At 36.9% G+C, this 22,496-nt stretch overlaps 2 protein-coding genes and 1 pseudogene across 2 annotated transcripts in view; 2 read left to right on the top strand and 1 right to left on the bottom strand.

The window, feature by feature from the left end:
• Positions 1 to 6,127, bottom strand: part of DZANK1 (double zinc ribbon and ankyrin repeat domains 1) — a 77,868-nt gene extending 71,741 nt beyond the window's left edge. Inside the window, exons 1-3 of the mRNA XM_015597022.2 lie at positions 5,596 to 6,127; positions 3,909 to 4,025; positions 1,535 to 1,688 (exon numbers count right to left, since the gene is read on the bottom strand). Of these exons, the coding sequence (XP_015452508.2) occupies positions 1,535 to 1,688; positions 3,909 to 4,025; positions 5,596 to 6,097 (773 nt within the window). The 5' untranslated portion in view covers positions 6,098 to 6,127. The remainder of the gene's footprint in view (positions 1 to 1,534; positions 1,689 to 3,908; positions 4,026 to 5,595) is intronic.
• On the top strand, positions 6,025 to 21,812 carry POLR3F (RNA polymerase III subunit F). Its single transcript, XM_006921559.3, has 9 exons — positions 6,025 to 6,157; positions 7,217 to 7,334; positions 13,667 to 13,734; positions 14,219 to 14,286; positions 16,330 to 16,442; positions 18,518 to 18,661; positions 18,857 to 18,964; positions 19,814 to 20,005; positions 21,041 to 21,812. Exons 1-9 carry the CDS (start codon positions 6,096 to 6,098, stop codon positions 21,116 to 21,118), a joined length of 951 nt encoding a protein of 316 aa, XP_006921621.1. The 5' UTR covers positions 6,025 to 6,095; the 3' UTR covers positions 21,119 to 21,812.
• On the top strand, positions 17,494 to 17,611 carry LOC112471203 (annotated as a pseudogene).
• Positions 21,813 to 22,496: the final 684 nt, after the last annotated feature.

The following is a 22,496-nucleotide window of genomic DNA, read 5'->3' as shown; positions in this document are numbered from 1 at the left end:
ATATATGGGGATAGGAGGAGGGCGAAGTGGGTAAAGGGGATCAAATACATGGTAGCTGAAGGAAACTGGACTTTGGGTGGTAAACACACAATAGAACATAGATATCGAATTATAATGTATACCTGAAAATTATATAATTGTATTAATCAATGTTACCCCAATAAACTTAATAATATAAAAATTTTAAAAAGAAATAAAATAAATAAAATTGTCTTTTTATCATGAAACTAATTATCTTTAGTACCTAGAAATAGACTTGAATGAAGCAATGTAATTTCCTTAAAGAATAATTTTATTGCAAATATACACAAGCATTAATTTTTCCGTGTTGAAAACTCAATATTTTTTTAATAAATATGTTCCTTAAGCATACCTGAAATACTAACAGTGCTTTCAGAATAGACACTTAATGGACACAGAACAAAATAGTGAGAGGCATAAAGAATTACCTTATTTTTAGACTCTTTGGAAGCCTTTTTAATTCCTTCAAACTACATAATTTGCCATTATATTACTACTTCATTTTACTGCTACCTGCAATTTCTAAAAGGGCCTTTACAGCATTAGGCATGAGAGTTCTATTTAGCTTGTTAACTTTTAATGATAATTGAGATGACTTGTTTTGATAGAAGTGGTTTGGCAAGTGGGAAAAAGCCACAAATGTCAATATTTAATAAAGGATAATGTATATTAGGGGTTTGTCTTGTTTTGTTTAATTTTTATTATGTTCTTTTTTTTAAATTTTCAAATGTCAAAACAATTATTTTTGGTGTAGAATTTATAACTCTCTTCAAAAAGCCATTTAGTAGTTCAGCCACGTGGGGGAGCCCGGAGAATCTTTTTTAAAGTATGTGTCTGGGCCAGCAAGGTATTGGCTTAGGGCTTTAAAGTGTTTCAAAAATGTGGTCAAACCTGTCCTGCTGCACAAAACAATTCCCCTTTCACAGACTTCCAAAGCATTTGAGTTTTTTCTCTACAACAGTTGACGTTTTCCAAATTATGATGTGTTTCCATATTTGAAAATTGGCAAAAAGTCATGGAGTAGGCAAGAAAGGACAAAGAAAGGAATAAAATAGCTAATGTCCAACAAATTGAAATGACAATAGCTTTGAAGGTCAATTAAGTCAATACAAAATAAAATAGAGAATGATCATGGTAGCTACAGCCTGTGTCCTAGAGAATAAAAGAACCATCCATTAAAAACAGAATTTTCTTCACAGCCAGATGAATATTTTCAGAGGTCCCCAATCCTGAAAAGGTTCCCAAAATCCCAATGTGGTATTCAAAATAAAAACAGTATTAATATATATAGCACCTCATTGAGCTGTACTCTTATGATTTGTGTACGTTATCTCAATAGTATACCTCAATAGAAGACAAAAAACAAAAGTTACAGATATACACTGAAATTAAAGTAACTTTTTCTTTAGTATCCTTCTAGTCTAACACTGATTCTCATAGGAAGAAATAAATGAAATTAAAACATAATGTCATTATATTATGAATTATTTTAATCACCATGCTCTTAACTTACTTAGAGACTGCAATAGCTTTAACTTGTATTTTTCCATCAGGCAGAGTAATAGGCTTCGTATACTTAAATGTTATATTTTCATTATAACCAATTCTCTTTAGAAATTCAGGCTTGCTGCCATCCAGAGTATAATATATGTTGACATCTGGGGTATCTAAAAAACCCAAAACAGGATTATTGTGATTAGCACTAAAGTAACAAGTCCTTAAATAATGCCTATGGGTCAGTTATTTAATGAGATTCTTTTATATATTATAGAAATGAATAACAATAACTAACAATAATTGAGTTCTGTCTCTATGCCAGGCCCTGTGTCTTACACAAATAAGCTCATTTCATCATATTTTATACCCACTTTATAGATGAAGTGAGTCCTAGAGAGGTTAATAAATTTGTCAAATAACAGCAGAGCTGTGGTTTGACTTCTGCTAAGCTGGATCCACAGTCCATGCTCTTGATCCACAATGCTATTCTGCATCTTCAGTAGGGTGCTGATACAAATAGAGTAGGGCTCTATTTTAAGACTAGAACACCCATTTAGAAAGCAGAAGATAATTTTTCATTTTTCAAGCATTGCTTAAGAAATGCTTCTATTATATTTTATTTAGACTTGGTGAATGACTCATTCCTACACTTGGAAAACTGTAAAGGTAATAAATTCATACGAATCAAGATCTAAAAAGTCAAAAAATGATATATAATTAAAGCTCTCCCTCCTCCTCCTGACATTAGCTGCCTAAAGGCAATCAATGGTATCTTGAGTATCTTTCCAAATATATTTATATCCATATAAGTATATATGTCCATATTCTTATTTCTCCCAGTCTTTTTATACAAATGGTGGCATATAATACCCTGTTCTACACATTTATTTTGTTCTGTATTTGGATATTAAGAAAGTCCTCATTCTTTGTTATGGTTGCATTGTATTCTCTCTACATATAGATAAACCATAATTTGACCATTCCCCTACAGATGGACATTTAATGTTTTATCTGTTTCTTTTTTTTCTTTGCCATTACAAATATTGTAATGAATAACCTTGTAAAGAGTTCATTTTATAGGTATAACTATAAAATATGTAGAACTAATACTGTTGAGTCAAATATATGTGCATTTGTAATTTTGGTTAATATTGTCAAACTTCCCTCTACAGATGCTAAAACAATTTATACTGCTACCAGCATGTATGAAAGTGGCTGTTTATCCTCAATCTCACCAATATTGTGTGCTATCGATTTTTTTTATTTTTGCCAATCTCCTAGATTAAAAAAAGAAAAAAGTATCCTGCAGTTGTAACACACATTTCTTACATTTTGAGTAAGGTTCATTCATTCCTTCAACAAATATTTACTAAGTACCTATTGTGTGCCAGACGCTATTTTAGGCACTGGGGATACACCAGGAACCAAAGTCCCTATTCTCATGGAGCTTCCATTTTAGGAAGAAAACATAAACAGTTAACAAATAAAAAATTATATACAATCTATTGATTGGTGATTAAATGCAATGGAGTAAATAAGGTCTACTCAGCAAGCAGATGAAGGGATCCATAGAAGTATATTCTTGTATGTTTAAAAGACATTTATATTTCCTTTCCTATGAAATGTACTTTCACATCCTTTGTCCATTGTTCTATTGGGTTATTATTCTTTTTGTTATTGAATTATAGAACCTCTTATTTATTAAATATTTTAAATATTAGCAAATTTTGGATACCCTATCATTCATATCATCATTTGTCAATAATCATCAAACTTCTTAGAGTTATGGGCAAATATATTAAATTTGTATTTTGCTTTGAGAATTTTAAAAAATAATTGCCTTTTAAGGTAATGGGAGACATAGCATTACTACATGGTAGACTCTGCATACCTCACATCAACTCATTTAATCCTCACTATGGCTTTGAATGGTAGATATTATCACTAGCTTACAATGAGGAAACTGAGACTCACAAACACTAAGTAATGTACCAAAGATCACCAGAAGTTGCCAAAGCCAGAATTCAATCTCCAACCTGTCTGACTGGAAAGCTTGTGTTAGTATGTCAAATTTATTATCCTAGCAAAATAATGAGCAACCTGGAAATATCTGGAGAAGCACCAGGACATCTTACCTTGGCTAAGGTGAGTCAAGGCATTGTGGTAACTATGTACCTATACAAATGAAAGGGTGGTCAAAGCTAAGTTTCAATCTAAATATAAACCACTCTATAAACCAACAAGTAACACTATTTCAAATTTTGGAAGTTTTACAAACTTCTCAAGGTCTTAATTACAGAAAACATGCAAAGAGGTAAATCAACAACCAGATGAACATAAAGAGTATGGCAATGTTATTTTAAACAATTTCGAGTATGTTTGATTTTTACCTGATTTCATTTCCAAAAGTGTATTGTTATCAATTTCATGGTTGGCTTTTCCAGGCTGAGGCACTCGTAGTGGTATGATCTGAGGAACACACACTGAACCAGCAGTCATTTTCCCTGCTTACTTTGAAAAAAAAGTGGCTGAAAATAAATTCCAATGGAATTTTTATATTTGAACACAAAAGCAGAATAGAATCACCTTGGATAAGTACAGTGAAACTAGAAAAAACTAAAGTGAATACTGTTAAGCATATCACCTACAAATATTCAATTTTTAATTGAAATGATTATTGTTTCAGCTGTAGTTTTGTTGTTGCAGTTGTGTGTGGGGTTTTGATTATCTACATACTTCTAGGAAAAGAACATGAATGAATGGGATGGGGGAATTAAATAAATCAGAACAGAGACCATTACTAATGATCTGATCCAAGCCCCCTCTGAATCATTATCACCCTTTTCCTGCCTCTTATTAATGTGCCATCTCTCTTGGCGTCAGGGCAAGTTATTACACAAGAGAAACAGAAGTAACTCTATATGTAGCATGAAATGTAAATTTAGAGCCAATTCCTTTGGGAAAGCTCCAGGTTCAAGGCACTGCAGTTGTCACCAAGTAGTTCTTCAATTTGAAATCTGATAAGAAACCTTAGAAGGGTGGCAGATTATCAAGCCTAAACCAAAGAAAGTTGGCACCAACATAAACAGTGAGCAACAAACACAAATGTCTCTCACTTCATCTACAATATTTATAAATAATTAAGTATGAGTATGGAAGCCTGGGTGTCATTAATTTTCAATGCATAAAGAATTCGGGGGCGCCGGGGGGGGGGAGGACCCTCACCTTAATACAGCAACCACTTACATCTCTGTATAGCCTTTTCAAATTTCAATGGTTATGAATGCATAGGTTTTACTTAACTTAATCTCTATATTTATTCAATTTTTACAGTCTTCTTGCACCCTCATTCTATTATTTATAATTTCCTACGTATTTATATAATCTTATTTATCAATTTGTGGTTGGGCATTAAGGATATTACTAATTTCTCTTTAGTTTTGGTTGTTACAATTCTAAATAATAATGTTCTAAACGTCTTGTGGTGTGAATGGTATCACAGACTGTATTTCCCAAAGTGGTACAACTAAATTTAAGGAGTGACCTTAATGCCTGGTTAGTTCCAGGTCGGAGGGCAAGAATTTGAATTGTAAATCCCGATAGTAGAGCACTAGCCCCTACAGAAAGGTGGCTGGACTTGGAAAGATTGCCCATCCTCACATTTGCATTTATGTGAGAGGCAGTTAAAATAAAAATAGTTGAAAAATTAGTTCAAAATAGAAATAGTTGGGGAGTAATTAGCGAGCGGCAACAAGGAGCTGCCCTTGGAAGGTTGGGGCGGCGAGTAAGGCCCTAAGCGAAGGGGATCAAACAGCAGACCGATCTGCAGAGCCCAAACGGCAGTGTGGGGTAAATAGCAGCCAATCCCCACCTCCCTTCACTCTGCCCACTCGCCGCCGGAATCCGGAACCCCATCTAGTCTCCGTCTCCGCCCACCAGGGGTGGCCAGAGACGCTAGCTTCCTTTCAGCTGGAGTGAAGGAGGCCCTCCTCCTCCTCCTTTTTCGCCACCTCCGGCCACCGGGGCCCAGACTGGGACCCCTGAGGTACTGCCGCCATTTCCTGCCAGGTAACCCACCTCTCATTGCCTCTAGCCTCTCCTTTGGCGTTCGGGTTACCACAGACGCTGCGAGCCGCGCCCCGCCTACTGGGAGCTGGGCAGGTGATTGGCGGAAACCCGGCTTCCTAGCAACCAGCTCCGCCCCTGCCTCTTGGCTGGAAGGAAGAGTGGTACCCTCCTGAAGCTCCTTTCCTAAGGCTTCCAAAAATATGCCTTCACAGAGTTTGGAAAGTGCTAAAGAGTGGAGTTCCAATTCAGAATGAAGGAACCAACCTTGTTTATCCGACAGCCACGGATATTCTGGAAAACAAGAATAAGATGTAGCAGGTCCGGCGAGTGAGGCGGAGCAGGCACATCTTGGCCACCTAAAGCCTACAGACAAGGAAGGACCGGCTGCGACAGGAGGAAGAAGGCCCCTCGCCCCGTCCTGGTACTGTCTTCGCCAGTTCTTGGATTCCCCGACTTGCTGTTTGGGAACTCTGGGCGTCTCTTGCGCGAAGGGTGGGAACTGTATCCTCATGGCTGAGGTGAAGGTGAAAGTGCAGCCGCCCGACGCAGATCCGGTCGAAATAGAAAACAGGTAAATCAGTGAGTGAGGCTCGATTCCCGGCTCGAAAGCCCCTGCAGACGGCCAGTCATTTGGGCAGCCTTCTCCAGGGACCGTAGGTTGATACCCGAGCGAGTTCAGGGAGCGCGCAGGAAGGGCATTCTCGGATTTGGAAGCCCTACCCCTGGAGCGCAGAACTCTTAAGAAGTTTAAAATGATCTTGACTGTTTGCAACTTTGTGTAGCTGTCTGGATGCTGTTTGGGAAGTTGTGAAGATACGCTTCCTTCCTGCGTTAAGGTGATCGACGCTCAGAGAGAAGACTCGGTGTTTCTCCCGTGGTGCTTGGGGATACGTGTTCTAATACAGGATCACTCTCGTCGCAATGGGAGCTCCCACGACAGAACGTTTGGGCGAAGTTTGGGTGCAGTTTGTGATTACAAAGGACGTTAATCCAAAAATGGTTTCAGTGCAGTATTTAAGTCGCGATTTTAGGGCACCTAAAGCTTCTCCCAGTTTTATACGCTTTATCAGTGCACTGCTATTTTTAGGTTACCACATAGTTTGAAAAGACCCCAACTTCCTCAAACTGTTATGAATAACACATGTAATGATCCCATGACAGGGTGAAGATATGGGCTCATTTTTGTATGGTAGGGATAATTCACCCACTTGTAGTGAATTGTCATAACAAATTTTAGATTCCCACCAAAAGTGTCTGATTTGCCTCCTGCTTGCAGACTTATGGCTCCGCAATGCATATCTTAACTTTGTCATCCTTGTTGCATCTTAGAAAATTGAAGCTGTAGCATTAATATTTTTTTCTGTGTGTTCATTTTATTTTTGTTCTAATTTAAAGTTCATACTAGTGGGAAAAACATTCCCTTAAATAACGATAATAATGTAAACATGTATTTCAAAAGCATCTTTCTCAGTTTCTAACATGCTTTGATTTAGAACCTACATCATAGAAGCCAGACTATATGCCAAATTTGAAAAAAAAAAAAAATTTCACATTGTTCTGCTAGTATTTTCCCCCCAAATGCCTCTTGAAGTAAAAACATGAATAATATCATTAATGCGTTTGTTCCTAGGATTATAGAATTATGTCACCAGTTCCCTCATGGAATCACAGACCAAGTAATTCAGAATGAAATGCCTCATATTGAAGCCCAGCAGCGGGCAGTGGCCATCAATAGACTTTTGTCCATGGTAAGGTGAATCCAACTAGTTCATGTAATTATTTATATATTACAGTTGTCATTACTTCCTATTATTAAGTCATGAAAACATTGGAAGGTACGTTGAGTTGTGACAGATAAGATTCTAAAGCAGGAAACAGTTCAGTCTGCCAAAACTGAGGAAAGAAGAAATAATTATGTATTATTTTATAAGGTGAATGAAATAAATGTATTTTGTTTTAACTGTCATATTTGTTAATCTAATTGTCATTAAGATACATAAAGGCACATAGACGTCGTCTGTTCTTACCTCCTGTTTTCTTACTACTGCTGGTGTTAGGCCATTGCCTCTGAAATATATCCCCCTGATTTTTCTGTGAGTCATCATGGAGCCAGTTCATTAGGGTATCACTGTCCACAGTCTCACTCTAAGCATTTAAAGAGGCAGGAATGAGTCCAGGTGAATGTCAGCAGTGCTGTGTCTCTGAGAGAAAGTGCAGGCTCCACCTCCGTGACACTGCAGTGGAGATTTGCATTGAAGCCCTTCTACCTGCTCTTAATCTCTTCTGTTCTCCTGGGGCTCTAATGTCATTCTCTACTGTCCAAAAACACCCCAACTAGTAATGTACCCCCATGTTCTAAATCTACCTATTTCTCCTTTTTTTCCCTCATCACCAAAACTCCATGTCTTGAGAGCATTTCAGTTTGTCTTAGCAACTAGGTGAAAGATTTCTATACTAAAAACTCATCTGAAGGCTGATTTGCTTTTTAAATCTACCAGTTTTATTGGAGTTCTGAGGGGTCTGTATATGGAGATCCTTTGTTGGAGTTTTAAGGGCTCTGTCAAACTGTTGTTTCGAGCTTCTAGTTCAGAGATTGGCAAACATTTTATAAAGTGCTAGATAGTATGTGTTTTAGGCTTTGTAGGCCATATGGTTTCTGTCATAGACACTCTTCAGGAAAGTGGTCATGGACCACACATAAAAATTTGGGTGTGGTTGTGTTCCAGTAAAACTTTATAAAAACAAACAGTGGGCCACATTGTCGACTCCTGTTTTAGCACCAGGAAAAAAGGACTGTTGGTAATTTCTAGTCAATTCACCATGTTGAAGGTCTTCAGCTTCAGGAAGGATAGAGGAAAGGATGCTGGAGGTTGTGACAATGGAAAATGTTTTTGTCCTCTGACCATTCTTTCATCCCTTTCCTTTCTGTCTGAAAATCATTCTCAACAACTCTCTCTCTTTTACCACCTCTGCAACTCCACCTACTGCTAGTCCTTTTGGCTATAGGTTGTAGGTAGTTGTGGAGCTATTGAAGAATTTTAAACAAGAGAGTAACTATTAATTACAAAGTATTGCTGATTTTAGATCTTAAACAAGTCTCAAATTTGTCCTTCCATTTCCACTTCTACTATCCCTGCATATGTTCGGGCTCTTGGCTTTTACTTGGACTATTACAGAGGATCTTAGCTGGCTTTCCTGACTTTATCTTCCTCAGAGCAGCCAGCCTGATCTCTGTTAAATACAGATCTGACCAAGTCACTTTCCTGACAAAAATCCTCTCAACTCTAGAGATTCAAGTCCAAACTCATAGGTTGACCACATTGAGCCTCGACCTTCCTCACCTTCTACATCTTCCATAATTTTGCCTCAAAAATTAAGTTTCAGAGGGAACAAATTGTTTTTAGTTCTCTGCCACTCATGCTGTTTCATGCCTCAGGTCCTTTGCTCATGGCTTTCCTGCTTAAAAGGCCCTTCTTCCCTTTCTTCACAGATTGACTAACTCTTCATTATCTTTCAAGACTCAGCTCTGCTATTGTCTCCAGAAAGCCTCCCTGAATCCTCAGACTGGGCCAAAGCCGCTTCTCTGAGACCCCATCCCACCCATTCCTTACCTCTATATTAATGCCAACAGATGGTATTCAAGTTAGCTATGTGATTCTCTTTTAGAATTCATGCTTTTCCCCCTAAACAACAATCGCAATACAGATGTTCAGTAAATATTCATAGGCTGAATTAAATGACTGAATGGAGCCTCCATATTGATCATTCCAGTTTGATTTTGCCACTTAGTGGGGTTGGGCAGAGGAGGGTATTACTGTTCATCCATATATAAACCCATTTCCAAGCCATGGGTATGCCCAGTCTTAACACATGGGAATTGAGTCTCTCTTTGCCATGACTTCCTCAAACTGCTAGAACCCCAGTGGAAAGCCATCTGGGTGCCTGTAAGGAAATTCAGACCCAAGGAAATTCAGAAGCATGTCAGACTTGCTTTATTTTACTTTTGATTTGTTATAGGAAAACAAAACTGCTGGCCTTTTATTCATTGGTTGACCTTTCTGCCTAATTTTCATGTAACACAATAGAAATCACACATATCGATAAATGTCACTATCACTTTGTAAATCTTATTTAATCATTGTGTTATAGAATATGCATGTTAGCCTTTATTTGAACTTTGTTATATGTTATATTTTTATTATATTTATATTTATTGAATTTTTTAAACTGCTGGCCTTTTATTCATTGGTTGACCTTTCTGCCTAATTTTCATGTAACACAATAGAAATCACACATATCGATAAATGTCACTATCACTTTGTAAATCTTATTTAATCATTGTGTTATAGAATATGCATGTTAGCCTTTATTTGAACTTTGTTATATGTTATATTTTTATTATATTTATATTTATTGAATTTTTTGAATATAGATTTTTATTCTAAAGTTGCTTATTTTTAATTTTGCAATGCAATTTGTTTTACAATTTACTGTTTAGAACAATATGTAATGGCAACATAGGGAAATGTTATTGTTTTTTATTTTTGCTTATTTTTAATTTTGCAATGCAATTTGTTTTACAATTTACTGTTTAGAACAATATGTAATGGCAACATAGGGAAATGTTATTGTTATTTTTATTTTTTTCAATTATAGTTGACATACAATATATTAATTTCGGGTGTACAACATAATGATAGACATTTATATAACTTATAAAGTGATCACCCCAATAAATCCAGTACCCATCTGACACCATACATAGTTATTACAATACTACTGACTATATTCCCTATGCTGTACTCTATACCCCCATGACTATTTTGTAACTACCAATTTGTACCTCTTACTTCCTCCCCCTTCACCTTTTCCCCACCTTCCAATCTGACAACCATCAAAATGCTCTTTGTATTTTTGAGCTTGTTTCTGTTGTTTGTTTAACCTGTTCTGTAGATTTCACATAAGACATTTTTCTTTCTCTGTCTGACTTAGTCCATTCAGTATAATACCCTCTAGGTCCATCCATGTTGTTGCAGATGGCAAGATTTCATTCTTTTTTATGGCTGAGTAATATTCCATAGTATATATGTACCACCTCTTATTTATCCGTTCATCTATTGTTGGTCACCAAGTGGCCTCCATATCTTGGCTATTGTAAATAATGCTGCAATGAACATATGGATTCACATGTCCCTTCAAAGTAGTGTTTTTGGTTTCTTCAAATAAATACCTAGAAGTAGAATTACCAGATTCTTTTTTGTCTTTTGTTATAATATTTGTTTTAAAGTCTATTTTGTCTTGTATAAATATTGCTACCCCAGCTTTTTGTTTCCATTTTCATGAAACATCTTTTTTTTAAAGTAATTATTGCTAGATATGTAATTATTGCCATTTTATTATTCATATTTTTATTTTTTTTTCTTTTACCTTCTTTAAAAAGTCCCTCTAACATTTCCTGTAATACTGGCTTGGTGATGATGAACTCCTTTAGCTTTTTCTTTTCCAGGAAGTTCTTTATCTGTCCTTTGATTCTAAATGATAGCTTTGCTGGTTAGAGTAATCTTGGTTTTGGATCCTTGCATTTCATCACTCTGAATATTTTCTACCAATCCCTTCTGGCCTGCAAAGTTTCTGTTGAGAAGCTGACGGTCTTATAGGAGCTCTCTTGTAGGTAAATAATTGCTTTTCTCTTGCTGCTTTTATGATTCTCTCTTTTAACCTTTGGCATTTTAATTATGATGTGTCTTGGTGTGGGCCTCTTTGGGTTCATCTTGTTTGAGACTCTCTGCTCTTCCTTGTATGTGTAGTATGTCTAGTTCCTTTGCCAGGTTAGAGAACTTTTCAGTTATTTCTTGAGATAGGTTTTCAATTCCTTGCTCTCTGTATATCCCTATGATGCAAATGTTGGTATGCTTGATGCTGTCCCAGAGACCCCTTAAACTATCCTCATTTTTTTTTTTTTTGGATTCTTTTTTTCTTGTTGCTCTTCTGATTGGGTATTTTCTGCTACCTTATCTTCTAACTTGCTGATTCGATCCTATGTTTCATCTAATTTTCTGTTATTCCTCCTATTCTTCATTTCAGTTATTGTATTCTTCATTTCTGACTGGTTTCTTTTTTATGTTTTCTATCCGTTAAAGTTCTCACTGAGTTCACCTACTCTGCCCTTAAGTTCATTGAACATCCTTATAACAAGTTTTGAATTCTGCATCTGGTAGATTGCTATTCTCCATTTTGTTTAGTTTTTCTGAAGTTTTGTTCTGTTCTTTTGTTTGGGACTTGTCTCTGTATCTTCCCATTTTGGCTGCCTACTTATGTTTGTTCTATGTATTAGATAGGGCTGCTATGTCTCCCAGTCTTAGTAGAGCGGCCTTATGGAGTAGGTGTGCTTTGTGGTGCAGTGGCAGTCTTTCCTGGTCACCTGAGTCAGGTGCTCCATGTATGTCCCTTGTATGGGTTGTGTGTGCCCTCCTGTTATAGTTGAGCCTTGGTTGCTGTTTACTCTTCAGTGGGAGGGATTGACCCTCAGGCTGATTTCTTGTGAGAACTGGCCATGACCAATGGAGGAGCTGTTGTGCAGGGATTGACCCTATAGAGCAGAATTCACTTTAGCAGGGCTCTGCTGCCTGCCCTGTCTGCCCTTTGGGTGTGTGATCCTCAGATGTGACCCCCGGTGGTGCTCTGGCTCAGACCAAAGCTGGCCACTGGGCATGCAGGCTGGGGCTTCCTAGGAGGGGCTCTGCTGCAGGCCAAGTTCAGCTGCAGCCTGTGTTCTGCCCGGGACCATCCAGCATAAGCCTCCAAACAATCTGCAGATGGCTGCCACCCATGTTAGGCTTAGAAGTGCCTTAAGAGGCCAACCCACAAACCGAGGCTGGCTGCCAGTAGTGCTAGGCTGGGGACTGCTCAGTAAGAGGTATGGGGCACACCGAGGCCAGATGCTGCTTATTTAGGTTTTATGAACCTTTGAGAGGTTTTAGGAAAGTCTGCAGTGTGAGCCAAGACAGGCCCGTTTGTATGGATAATCCATTGGAAGTGGCTTGGGTGGACCCGCAAGTTGGGAGGGGCATCGTCTCAGGGAATCACGAGGGCAGGGCAACCACAAAGGGCGGCTGAAGACTAGCCATATAGCTACGTTGTGGTAGACTCAGATATGGCAGTTGCTTGGGTCTTTGAGCCACGAAGGGGAAGCTTCTACAGAGGAACAATGCCTTCTGTCAGCACTTCTGAGAGAAAGCCGCCTCTCCAGCCCTCGCCCTGAAGCCAGACAACTCAGTTCCTCCCTGTATGTCCCTGGCACCTTTTGAGCTGCTGCCCCAGTGCCAGAGTTGAGAGTGAGAGTGAGTCAGTCAGCAAGTATGTCTGCTTGCCAGCCCTTTAAGAGGAACATCTACTACAGAGGCCTTTCGTCTCACTCAGCCACATCTCTCCTGGTTTTCACAGCCAGAAGTTGTGGAGACTTCTCTTCCCAGCACTGGCATCCTGGACCGGGGAGCCTGGTGTGGGGCTGGGACTGCCTGCTCTTCTGGGAGGACCTCCACAGCTGAGATATTTCTCCTAGTTCTCAACCACCACATGTGGATGTGGGACTGGCCCATTTCGCATCTCTGCTCCTCCTCCCAGTGTCGAGGTGGCCTCTTCTTTGTGTCCAGAAGTTGTAGGATTTCTGTTCAGCTAGACTTCAGATAACTCCCAATGATGGCTATTCTGTAGTTTAGTTGTAATTTTGATGTGGTTGTGAGAAGGCCAGCACAGTGTTTACCTACTCTGCCATCTTGACTAAACTCTCCTAAAGCTGATTGTTTATAGTTCTTTATGCATTGATTACATAACCAAGGCAGAATCTAGCATATAAGAAATTATTAGGTATTAATATTTTAGAAAATGATGATATATAGACCTAAGTTTTAAAAAATGCAGTGCATGTGATATGTAGGCAAAAACTTAAATCTCAAGTGAGGAAATGACAACTATGGGAGGTAGGCTGTTTTAGTCTGTATAAAATATTAAAGAATGCATTAACATTTGTCATTGGATTTGACAAAATAATTGACTGCTATTTTCTATTAAAATACTTCAGGGTCAGTTGGATCTCTTAAGGAGCAATACAGGCCTTCTGTATAGAATAAAGGATTCTCAGAATGCTGGGTAAGTACCTAATTATGTTAAGAAAATTTTAATTATGAAAGTAATATATGTTTTTGAAAAAAGCCAATACAGAATTGCATAATGTAAACCTGTCCTCCATATCATCCCTGCCTCCTATCATGAGTTCCATTTCCCGGAGATAACTGCTCTTAATAATTTGGTATATATCTTTTCTTCTATATATATATAAATATATCTAGATGATTATATATTTAAATCATATATTTATATATAACCTTTTTTTCCTTAACAAAAATGGGATCATGCTATCCATACTGTTTTGCAACTTGTTTTTTCACTTACTGTATCTTGAATATCTTTTCATTCTGGTACAGCCCTGTCTCATTCTTTTTAAGGTAAGCCCTTCTTTTAGTAAATAAGTCAATGTGATGACCTTGTCTGTTAATGCATTTAAGTAGTCATGTAGATTATTAGATTATCCTGTACCTCTTTGCCTTTTTAATTCTACTTTATTCCCCTGCAGTAAAATGAAGGGATCAGATAACCAAGAAAAACTAGTATATCAAATCATTGAGGATGCAGGAAATAAAGGTAAGTATGTGAAGGAAGAAATAGAAAAAACATTGTCTTTAGGACCAGATACAAGGACTGAGATCCTGGCTTCCCAGGGTATAGATCAGTATGTAGAGTATGTTGCCATTGTGTAAAAAGGAAAGGAAAATATAACATATATACCATACATATGCTCGAAGGATACCCAGGAGCAATGTCATTGTTGCCTCAAAGGAGGCGGGATTAGGTATCTATGGGCAGGGATGGAAAGAAACTTCAGAATTCTGAACCACATGAATATATTATCTATTCAAAATAAATTAAAACTTAAGGTTCATTTTTAATCCTCACTCTATAAACTTGGAAAGCCTTAGTGTCTTCATCTTATCTGTAAATTGTAAATAATAACATCTCTCTGGTTTCGGGAAGTATCCAACGTAGGTCTCCTATCTTCATTGAAGAACTATATCTAAATTGCTCTTACAATTTAGGGTCTATTTGATCTATTAGCTTTAACAATTAGATGTAATCTGAAAACACATAATTTTTATATTTATTAGTTAGAAAGTTAAATTAACAGTTTAAAAGTAGACCTATGAAAAAGCCATTTTCTATTTTTTAAAAAATTCTTCCTATCTCATTATGCCTCTATACTGGGAAGAAAATACAAAATATTTTTACATAAAATTCCGTTTTCACATGTAACACTTATTTCCTTCTTTGAAAGAAAAATCATAGCTTCCCTGAGCAGGGCTTTAAGTGGCTATAAGAATTACAATCTTCCTATTTTCCATCTCCCAAATGTAGTGTTGTATAAATAATGGACATAGGTGCTCACATAGAGGGTTTTTTGCTCTCCACTGAGGATGGCAGCTTAACCTTGACCCAAAGTTAAGTTTGTTTTTCACATATACAACCTAAAATAAAATTTATAGAAAACAGAAGTTGGGGTACAGGAGGGGATGGAAGAGACAAATACAGTCATGCACCACTTAATGAAGGGGATACATTCTGGGAAATACATCGTTAGATGACTTTATTGTCATAGAGTACTGCACACTTAGGCTAGGTATAGCCAGGGATCCCCAACCTCCGGGCCACGGACCAGTTCTGATCCATGGCCTGTTAGGAATCAGGCCGCACAGCAGGAGGTGAGTGGTGAACGAACAAGCGAAGCTTCATCTATATTTGCAGCCGCTCCCCAGTGCTAGTCACCACCTTAGTCCCACCTCAGATCATCAGGCATTAGATTCTCATAGGAGCATCGGTCTCTGGTGCCAAAAAGGTTGGGGACCACTGGTATAGCCTTTTGCTCCTAGACTACAAGCCTGAACAGCATATTACCATACAAAATAACACGAGATTAAATCAAGCAAAAGAGAAAATGATACAGCCAAGAGATACAGTAACCATAAGATGTATGAAGCTGCTGCCAGTGTAACACAGCCTACTGTTTTACAGCAAACTTTTTTTATAAGTAGAGAGTACACTCTAAAATCACAATAAAAAGTATATTAAATACTTAAATCAGTAACATAGTCATTTATTATTATCAAGTATTTATGTACCACACACAATTGTATGTGCTATACCTTTATATGACTAGCAACTCAATAAGTTCATTTACACCAACATCACCACAAACACATATGTATTGTGTTTTGACATTAAGACAGCTACAACGGCTGTGATGTCACTAGGTGACATCTTATGGGATCACCATCGTATATTCTGTCCATCATTGACTAAAACATCATTATGCAGCACTTGACTGTATAAGTTAATAATATTCAAGATTTTTATTGCATTACAAAAATGTTCTTTTCATATGTTTTTAAAAAGATTCCACACTGGGATTCCAAGAAATTTCCAGTTAGAAAATAGAACATTTAACTTATGTATTGTTTTGCATTTTTTGTTCCTTTATCTGTGATTCTTCCTCTAAGTCACTTAATTTTTCCTATACCTGTGCTCTAGGAATATATACATATATATTTTGCTAGTTTTGGAATGAGATAAAAGCAACAGGATTATAAACACAATCCTGTGGTGTTCTACTTATTTTACTTTACTTTCTTATAGGAATATGGAGCAGAGATATCCGATACAAAAGTAATTTGCCATTAACAGAAATTAACAAGATTCTAAAGAATTTGGAAAGTAAAAAGCTTATCAAAGCTGTTAAGTCGGTGGCAGTGAGTAGTTTTCTCTTTTCTTCTCCCAAATGTCGGTAGTACATATATTGCTCCAATATATTTCAGGTTTTTATTTTTCTTTATCATGATTTAAAACAACTGATCAAAAAAGATTTTTAAAAAGTTAGCTCATTTTGGTTTGGAGATGCTGCTTAAGTATGTCACTGCCTACTTAATTTTAAAACTACTCGTCAGGAAAAAATTTTGGAGTCATAAACATGTTTTGTGGTATGTAAGATAGTTTACTTCATCTTGGCATATTACTTACTGAACCATTATCTATTGTGAATTTGCTATATGCCAGGCACTATTCTTGGTGCTTAGAATACATTAGTGAACAAGTCAGAGAAAGATCCCTGCCTAGGTGGAGCATCTGTTCCAACACATGGTGTTTCTCCGCTTCCACATTCTACCCCACCCTTCGGGGGCTCTGTGCTCCACAACTGGCTCTATCAGGGACAACTGCTGCTGACCTCACTGATTTAAGTGTCAGAGGAGCCAAGATTGCCCTAGACTAAAGTTTACTTGAACCCAAATTTCAGCAAATAAGAATTGATCAGTGATTTCATTTATCAATGGTATTTATGTCATAACACTCCCTAAATTAGAATATTATTTCTCTTCCACATTTTAATGGATAATTTCAAATATATACAAGAGTAAATAATATAATGAATCCCCACATACCTATCAGCTAGCTTCATTTTTCCAATTCTTCTACATTTTTATTCTTAATAGTTTTATTAAGATATGATTTCATCCTTTTAAAATGTATAATTCATTGGGTTTAAGTATATTGACAGAGTTGTGCAACCATCATCTCTTCTAATTTTAGAACATTTTCATCACCCCAAAACGTGACTCTTAGCAGTCACTCCTCAGCCTCCCTCACCCACCTCTCCCCCAGGCCCTGATAACCACTAATGTATTTTTTGTCTCCCTAGATTTGCCTACTTTGGACACTTCCTATAAATGGGATCATAGTATATGTGGTCTTTTGTGTCTGACTTCTTTCACTTAGCATGATGTTTTCAAAGTATAAAATATTAATGTCTACGGCCATGCTACCCTGAAAAGCCCGATCTCATCTGATCTCGGAAGCTAAGTAGAGTTGGTTCTGGTTAGTACTTGGATGGGAGACCACCTAGGAAGACCAGGTGCTGTAGTTGTAAAAAACAGAAAAAAGAGATTGTAAGCTGACAAGGTCCTTGCAATCTATGAGGTCAACTAAGAGTTGCCTCACCTAAAAAAATAAATAAAAATAAATAAAATATCAATGAGTCCATATTGATAAATTAATGTTTGAATAAATAAATAGGGGAGAACAAATAAATCTTCTGTGCAGAATTCCAAATAATTTATCTAGAAACTCTACCCTCAAGGAAATAGAATGTAACTGCCAATCCTTAGCGTAGGCTGTGCACGGTGACTTTCTTCCAAGGAAAAGGCAGGAAAAAAAGTAACTTCAGTGGAGAAAACCCTACCTCCATCTAGGTGATCAAAGTTAACATTAACACTGATAAGTTATATTGGTGATGATCAGTCATCACTTGGTGACAATCAAACACTCTTGATGTGATGTGATAAGACGGTCACTTTACGTCTGTGGTCTTTTCTCATTCTGATCATTAGAAAATCAGACAAATCCCAAGTAAGGGACATCTTGCAAAATACCCAACCAATAATTCTCAAAACTGGCAAGTTAATCAATAACAAGACTGAGAAATTGTCACAACTAAAATTTGCCTCAGGAGACATGACAACTCACTATAATGTGTTATCCTGGATAGGATTCTGGACCAGAAAAAGGACTTTAGGGAAAAACTGAGGAAGTATGACTAAACTCTAGACTTTTAATATTGATATTGGTTCATTAATTATAACAAACATACCCTAGTAATGTAAGATGTTAATAGAGAAAACTGAGCATAGGTAAATGGGAATTCTATACTATCTTCACAATAATTATGTAAATCTAAAACTGCTCTAAAATATGTTTTAGGCTTTTTTCAAATCTGAGTTTTGGATGACTTTGTTATCTTATAACCACATCTGCTATGCATGTTTTTTCCTAGGCATCAAAAAAGAAGGTATATATGCTCTATAACCTGCAGCCGGACCGGTCTGTGACTGGTGGAGCCTGGTACAGTGACCAGGATTTTGAATCTGAATTTGTAGAGGTGCTTAACCAACAGTGTTTTAAATTCTTACAAACCAAGGTGAGGCATAATTGAGGAAACTATCTTTTTTTTAAGTTTCTTCATAAAGAATGTTTAATCTTATATATCATTTTATAGAAATTGAAAATATTGAAATTGGTACTTTTACTAAACAAAATCTGTTCTGTTGATTTCACTCTGTATAAACTGTATTCAGAAAACAATATTCTTCCTGAGATTTGTTTCTACCCTTAGGCAGAAACAGCACGAGAAAGCAAACAGAATCCAATGATACAAAGAAATAGTTCATTTGCTTCATCACATGAAGTATGGAAATATATCTGTGAATTGGGGATCAGCAAGGTTGGAACTGTTTCTAATTTTCAAGTTATTTTAAAAAACTTACTCATCATAAGGATAATTTACAATGTATTCCAATCATACTTGACCCAGGCCCTTTCTTCAGGTGATTCCTACAAACATTCTGCAGAACTCGCTTTGAGAAAGTACTATCCTAAGCCAGTTAGGCAAAGGTGGTCATTGCCATCAGTATTGTCTGAACTATATGAACTTGAGTTTGGGTTATGTATAGACCAGCAGAGTGGAGGCCTGACAGTGCATTTCACTACCAAAATTCAAGTCTGCTCTGATATGTTCTTGACTTTCAAAGGCATATATGTGCTAAGCATAAGTCATCACGTCAGTTGTCATTTATTGGTATTTTTCCTCTTAAAAGTGGTGTTATCAACACAGTCTTTTGAAGACCTATATATAGACACTGCTGGATGCTTTTCATGATCAGAGAAGAAATTGGAGTGGCCATTTGGACAAGTCATTTTCATTTCCTAGATTTCTCATTTATAAAATACTAGGAATTTGAACTAAAGATTTTGATGTCTATTCTGCTCAAGTATTTTATAAATCTCATTAAATTCTTGCCAAAGAAATGTTACAAGACTTCTAGATTTTACTTAGGAGAGTGAAAATATCAGAAAGTGTCAAACTTAGCATGAGGTTAGATTTCTGTCCCTAGTGTTTCAGTGGTTTGTGCTAACTTAGGCCATTGTTTAACCTCTTCATGCTTTCAATTACTTGCCAGCATAATGCTTCTCCATTTCACTGAGGAATTGTGACCCTTGACTGTTTATAACACCCTCCAAAAGAATTTCTCCATGTCATTTTTGTTTCCTTTCTAATATGTCTCCTTTACAGGTAGAGTTGTCCATGGAGGACATTGAAACCATCTTGAATACACTCATATATGATGGGAAAGTGGAGATGACTATCATCACTGCAAAAGAAGGCACAGTTGGCAGTGTAGATGGACATATGAAACTATATAGGGCAGTCAATCCAATCATCCCACCCACGGGTTTGGTCCGGGCCCCCTGTGGACTCTGCCCGGTGAGTTAAAGTGGTTTTACACTTGACTGCTACCAAGTACAAATGCCACAAAACTTAACTAGCAAGCACACCCCAGTTTTCTCAGACTCTCAGGGTTGAGCAAGAGCTACTCAAACAGCCATGTAACCTTGATGACATTTAATGAACAAATCATTGTCTTACATTCTTAGAATAACCAGGTTAAAGAAATTTGTGTTTTCTGCTCTTGGCCCTGAAATGGACAATTTTTGACAACCATTAATCATTTAACTTAAGCAGGAAGGGAAATGAGATTTCTTGAGAACCTACCATGGACCAGACATATTTTTGAAGATTTGTGGTCTCATTTAATGCTCCTTATGTCCCTTGGAGCTGTTATTTTCCCTTAAGGCTGAGGATGACCAAATAGCTTAGAAGTAACAACCAGGATTCAAACTCAGAGATAATGTTCTTATGCCTACAGCATGCCCCAGCACTCTTCATCCATTCCCATATAGTTGATGAGTGCCAACTGTGAGCTATAGGCACTGTCCCAGCCCTCATCACATTTATATTCTTGGACTGCTAGTGTGTTTTATTTCATTATAATGGCCCTTTTCTATATATCTAAGCACTCTCTGCCCTGGTTTCAATTACTAGACAAAAGGCTAGCATATTGGGAATTCTATTCAGTACCCTTCACAAAACGGAAGGTAGCTAAACATAAAACATTAGGTTAGTCAAAATTAAGTCATTCATATGTATGGATCTCTTGTATTCCTATGTTACCCATGATAGCCTTTTCACCAGTAGGTAGGTAAACATGGTCATCTTAATGCTATAGCAAAAGGTCTCCCATTAACTAACTTCATCATCATAGAGTAGGTCCTATTATAGTATGTTCTTAATATAGTCCTAATCTCTTTGAATTTGAAAGTTTGGTTTTTAATATTGCTTAGATGGTTGGGTCTCGGATATTTTGTTAACAGAAATTTGAGTTGTAGTTAACACTTAAGACTTACTAATATTATAATTGTAAAACTTCAGTTTGAATATAAACTTTTTTCTTTTTTAAAGGTTTTTGACGACTGCCATGAAGGTGGTGAGATTTCACCATCTAACTGTATTTACATGACAGAGTGGCTTGAATTTTAATAGAGAACTATGAACTTTACTGACATTTTGAAAATGAAGTTCCTTTGGGAGCAAATAATTTATGATGGAACATCAAATTCCCTTGAAAGCAAACTTGACAATAATGGATACAGACTTGCTGCTATGAAAATATTTTTTTATCTATGAAGACTAAATTTATCTTGGTAGAGTAGCCAACAGAATATAAAGAAGGTAAGATTAGTAGTGAAACTATTCTTCAATAAATAAAATACTCTGAAGTTCTAGAGGACCACATCTTCTGAAGCTTTCCAGACTTTCCTTTTGATTGTTCATGGAAAAAGAAGCCAGCAAATCCATATTTACCATTGGCTAAGGGCTAGAGCCTAAATATGCTTATTTTAAAGTTATTTATTAAGGCCTTCATTAGAAATTATTTACATTTGGTTCACTATCACATTTCTCTTTTCCATTTTCTCAGTGATTCCATTGAGAATAAACGGTGAAAATAGGAATAGTCTGGCATGAGTGAAAAGAGTTGGAACATCCCTTTTCCACATACTATTAATTCCTTTTTATGTCAGAAATATTCTTTCAGAGGATTGATTATGCCACTGTATTTACCTCAAACCTAAATGACTGTTATCAAGGATATGTTTTCAGTGCATATTGTCATTGTCATCCTAAAGGAAATCTTTTCACTGGTCTTTGTTAAAGTCTTACTATTTTCACTCTGGCTCAATTGTATTATTTACTAGAATTTTCTCCTAGATTTTCATTATTTAACTAAAATTACAACTAATCTATTGCTCTCCATTCACACTTTATTTTGGGGTGGGGGTGCCATTCCTTTTTTCTTGTCCTGTTTTAGATTTGTTCCCTTTCCTTATTCTGCTCTAAAAATCATGGTATAATATGTCTGAAATGAGCAGAAAGCCATTATATTGTAAAGCCTCAGTTCTAATAGTACTTTCAGTTCCAGTCTTTAGCCATATGGAAAACACTAGCTTATATGATGTAGTGTTGCACAGACGTTAGCGGCAGGACTTTTTAGGACCTCAGCTGTTGTATTTTCCTTTCGTAGCTACATTTAAAAGTTTCTGTTTCTAGGCCAAAAGTATGGGACCAAAGGAATGGAATTAAAGCTCAGCTACACCTGAGGCCTGAGTTCAAACACACTTTGAAGACACTCTAAGTGGATAACCATCACAAGGGTTACTTTGAGATAAATGGGATTAGTAAAATAAAATTCAGCTCAGTAATCAGTTTTTAAGAACCAGATAAATTCAGTGGCCAGCTGTATAGAATTAGCCTTTGATGACACTAACTCTTTGAAATAAAGATCACTTCAAGTATTGGAATGGCAAGAACAACATCTGTCCTTCCTGGGACAGGGCCTAGCACAGAGGTGCAGTCTTGT

This window comes from Pteropus alecto, unplaced genomic scaffold (assembly GCF_000325575.1).
Source record: "Pteropus alecto unplaced genomic scaffold, ASM32557v1 scaffold45, whole genome shotgun sequence".
In the NCBI taxonomy this organism is placed as follows: domain Eukaryota; kingdom Metazoa; phylum Chordata; class Mammalia; order Chiroptera; family Pteropodidae; genus Pteropus; species Pteropus alecto.
This window is presented reverse-complemented; position numbering and strand designations above follow the sequence as displayed.

Excerpts from the sequence above, each read along its gene's own strand:
- POLR3F (XM_006921559.3), top strand. The coding sequence starts at position 6,096 with ATGGCTGAGGTGAAGGTGAAAGTGCAGCCGCCCGACGCAGATCCGGTC. Across the intron at positions 13,735-14,218 it reads AAGGATTCTCAGAATGCTGG|TAAAATGAAGGGATCAGATA; the intron begins GTAAGTACCTAA and ends ATTCCCCTGCAG. Across the intron at positions 20,006-21,040 it reads CCCCCTGTGGACTCTGCCCG|GTTTTTGACGACTGCCATGA; the intron begins GTGAGTTAAAGT and ends TCTTTTTTAAAG.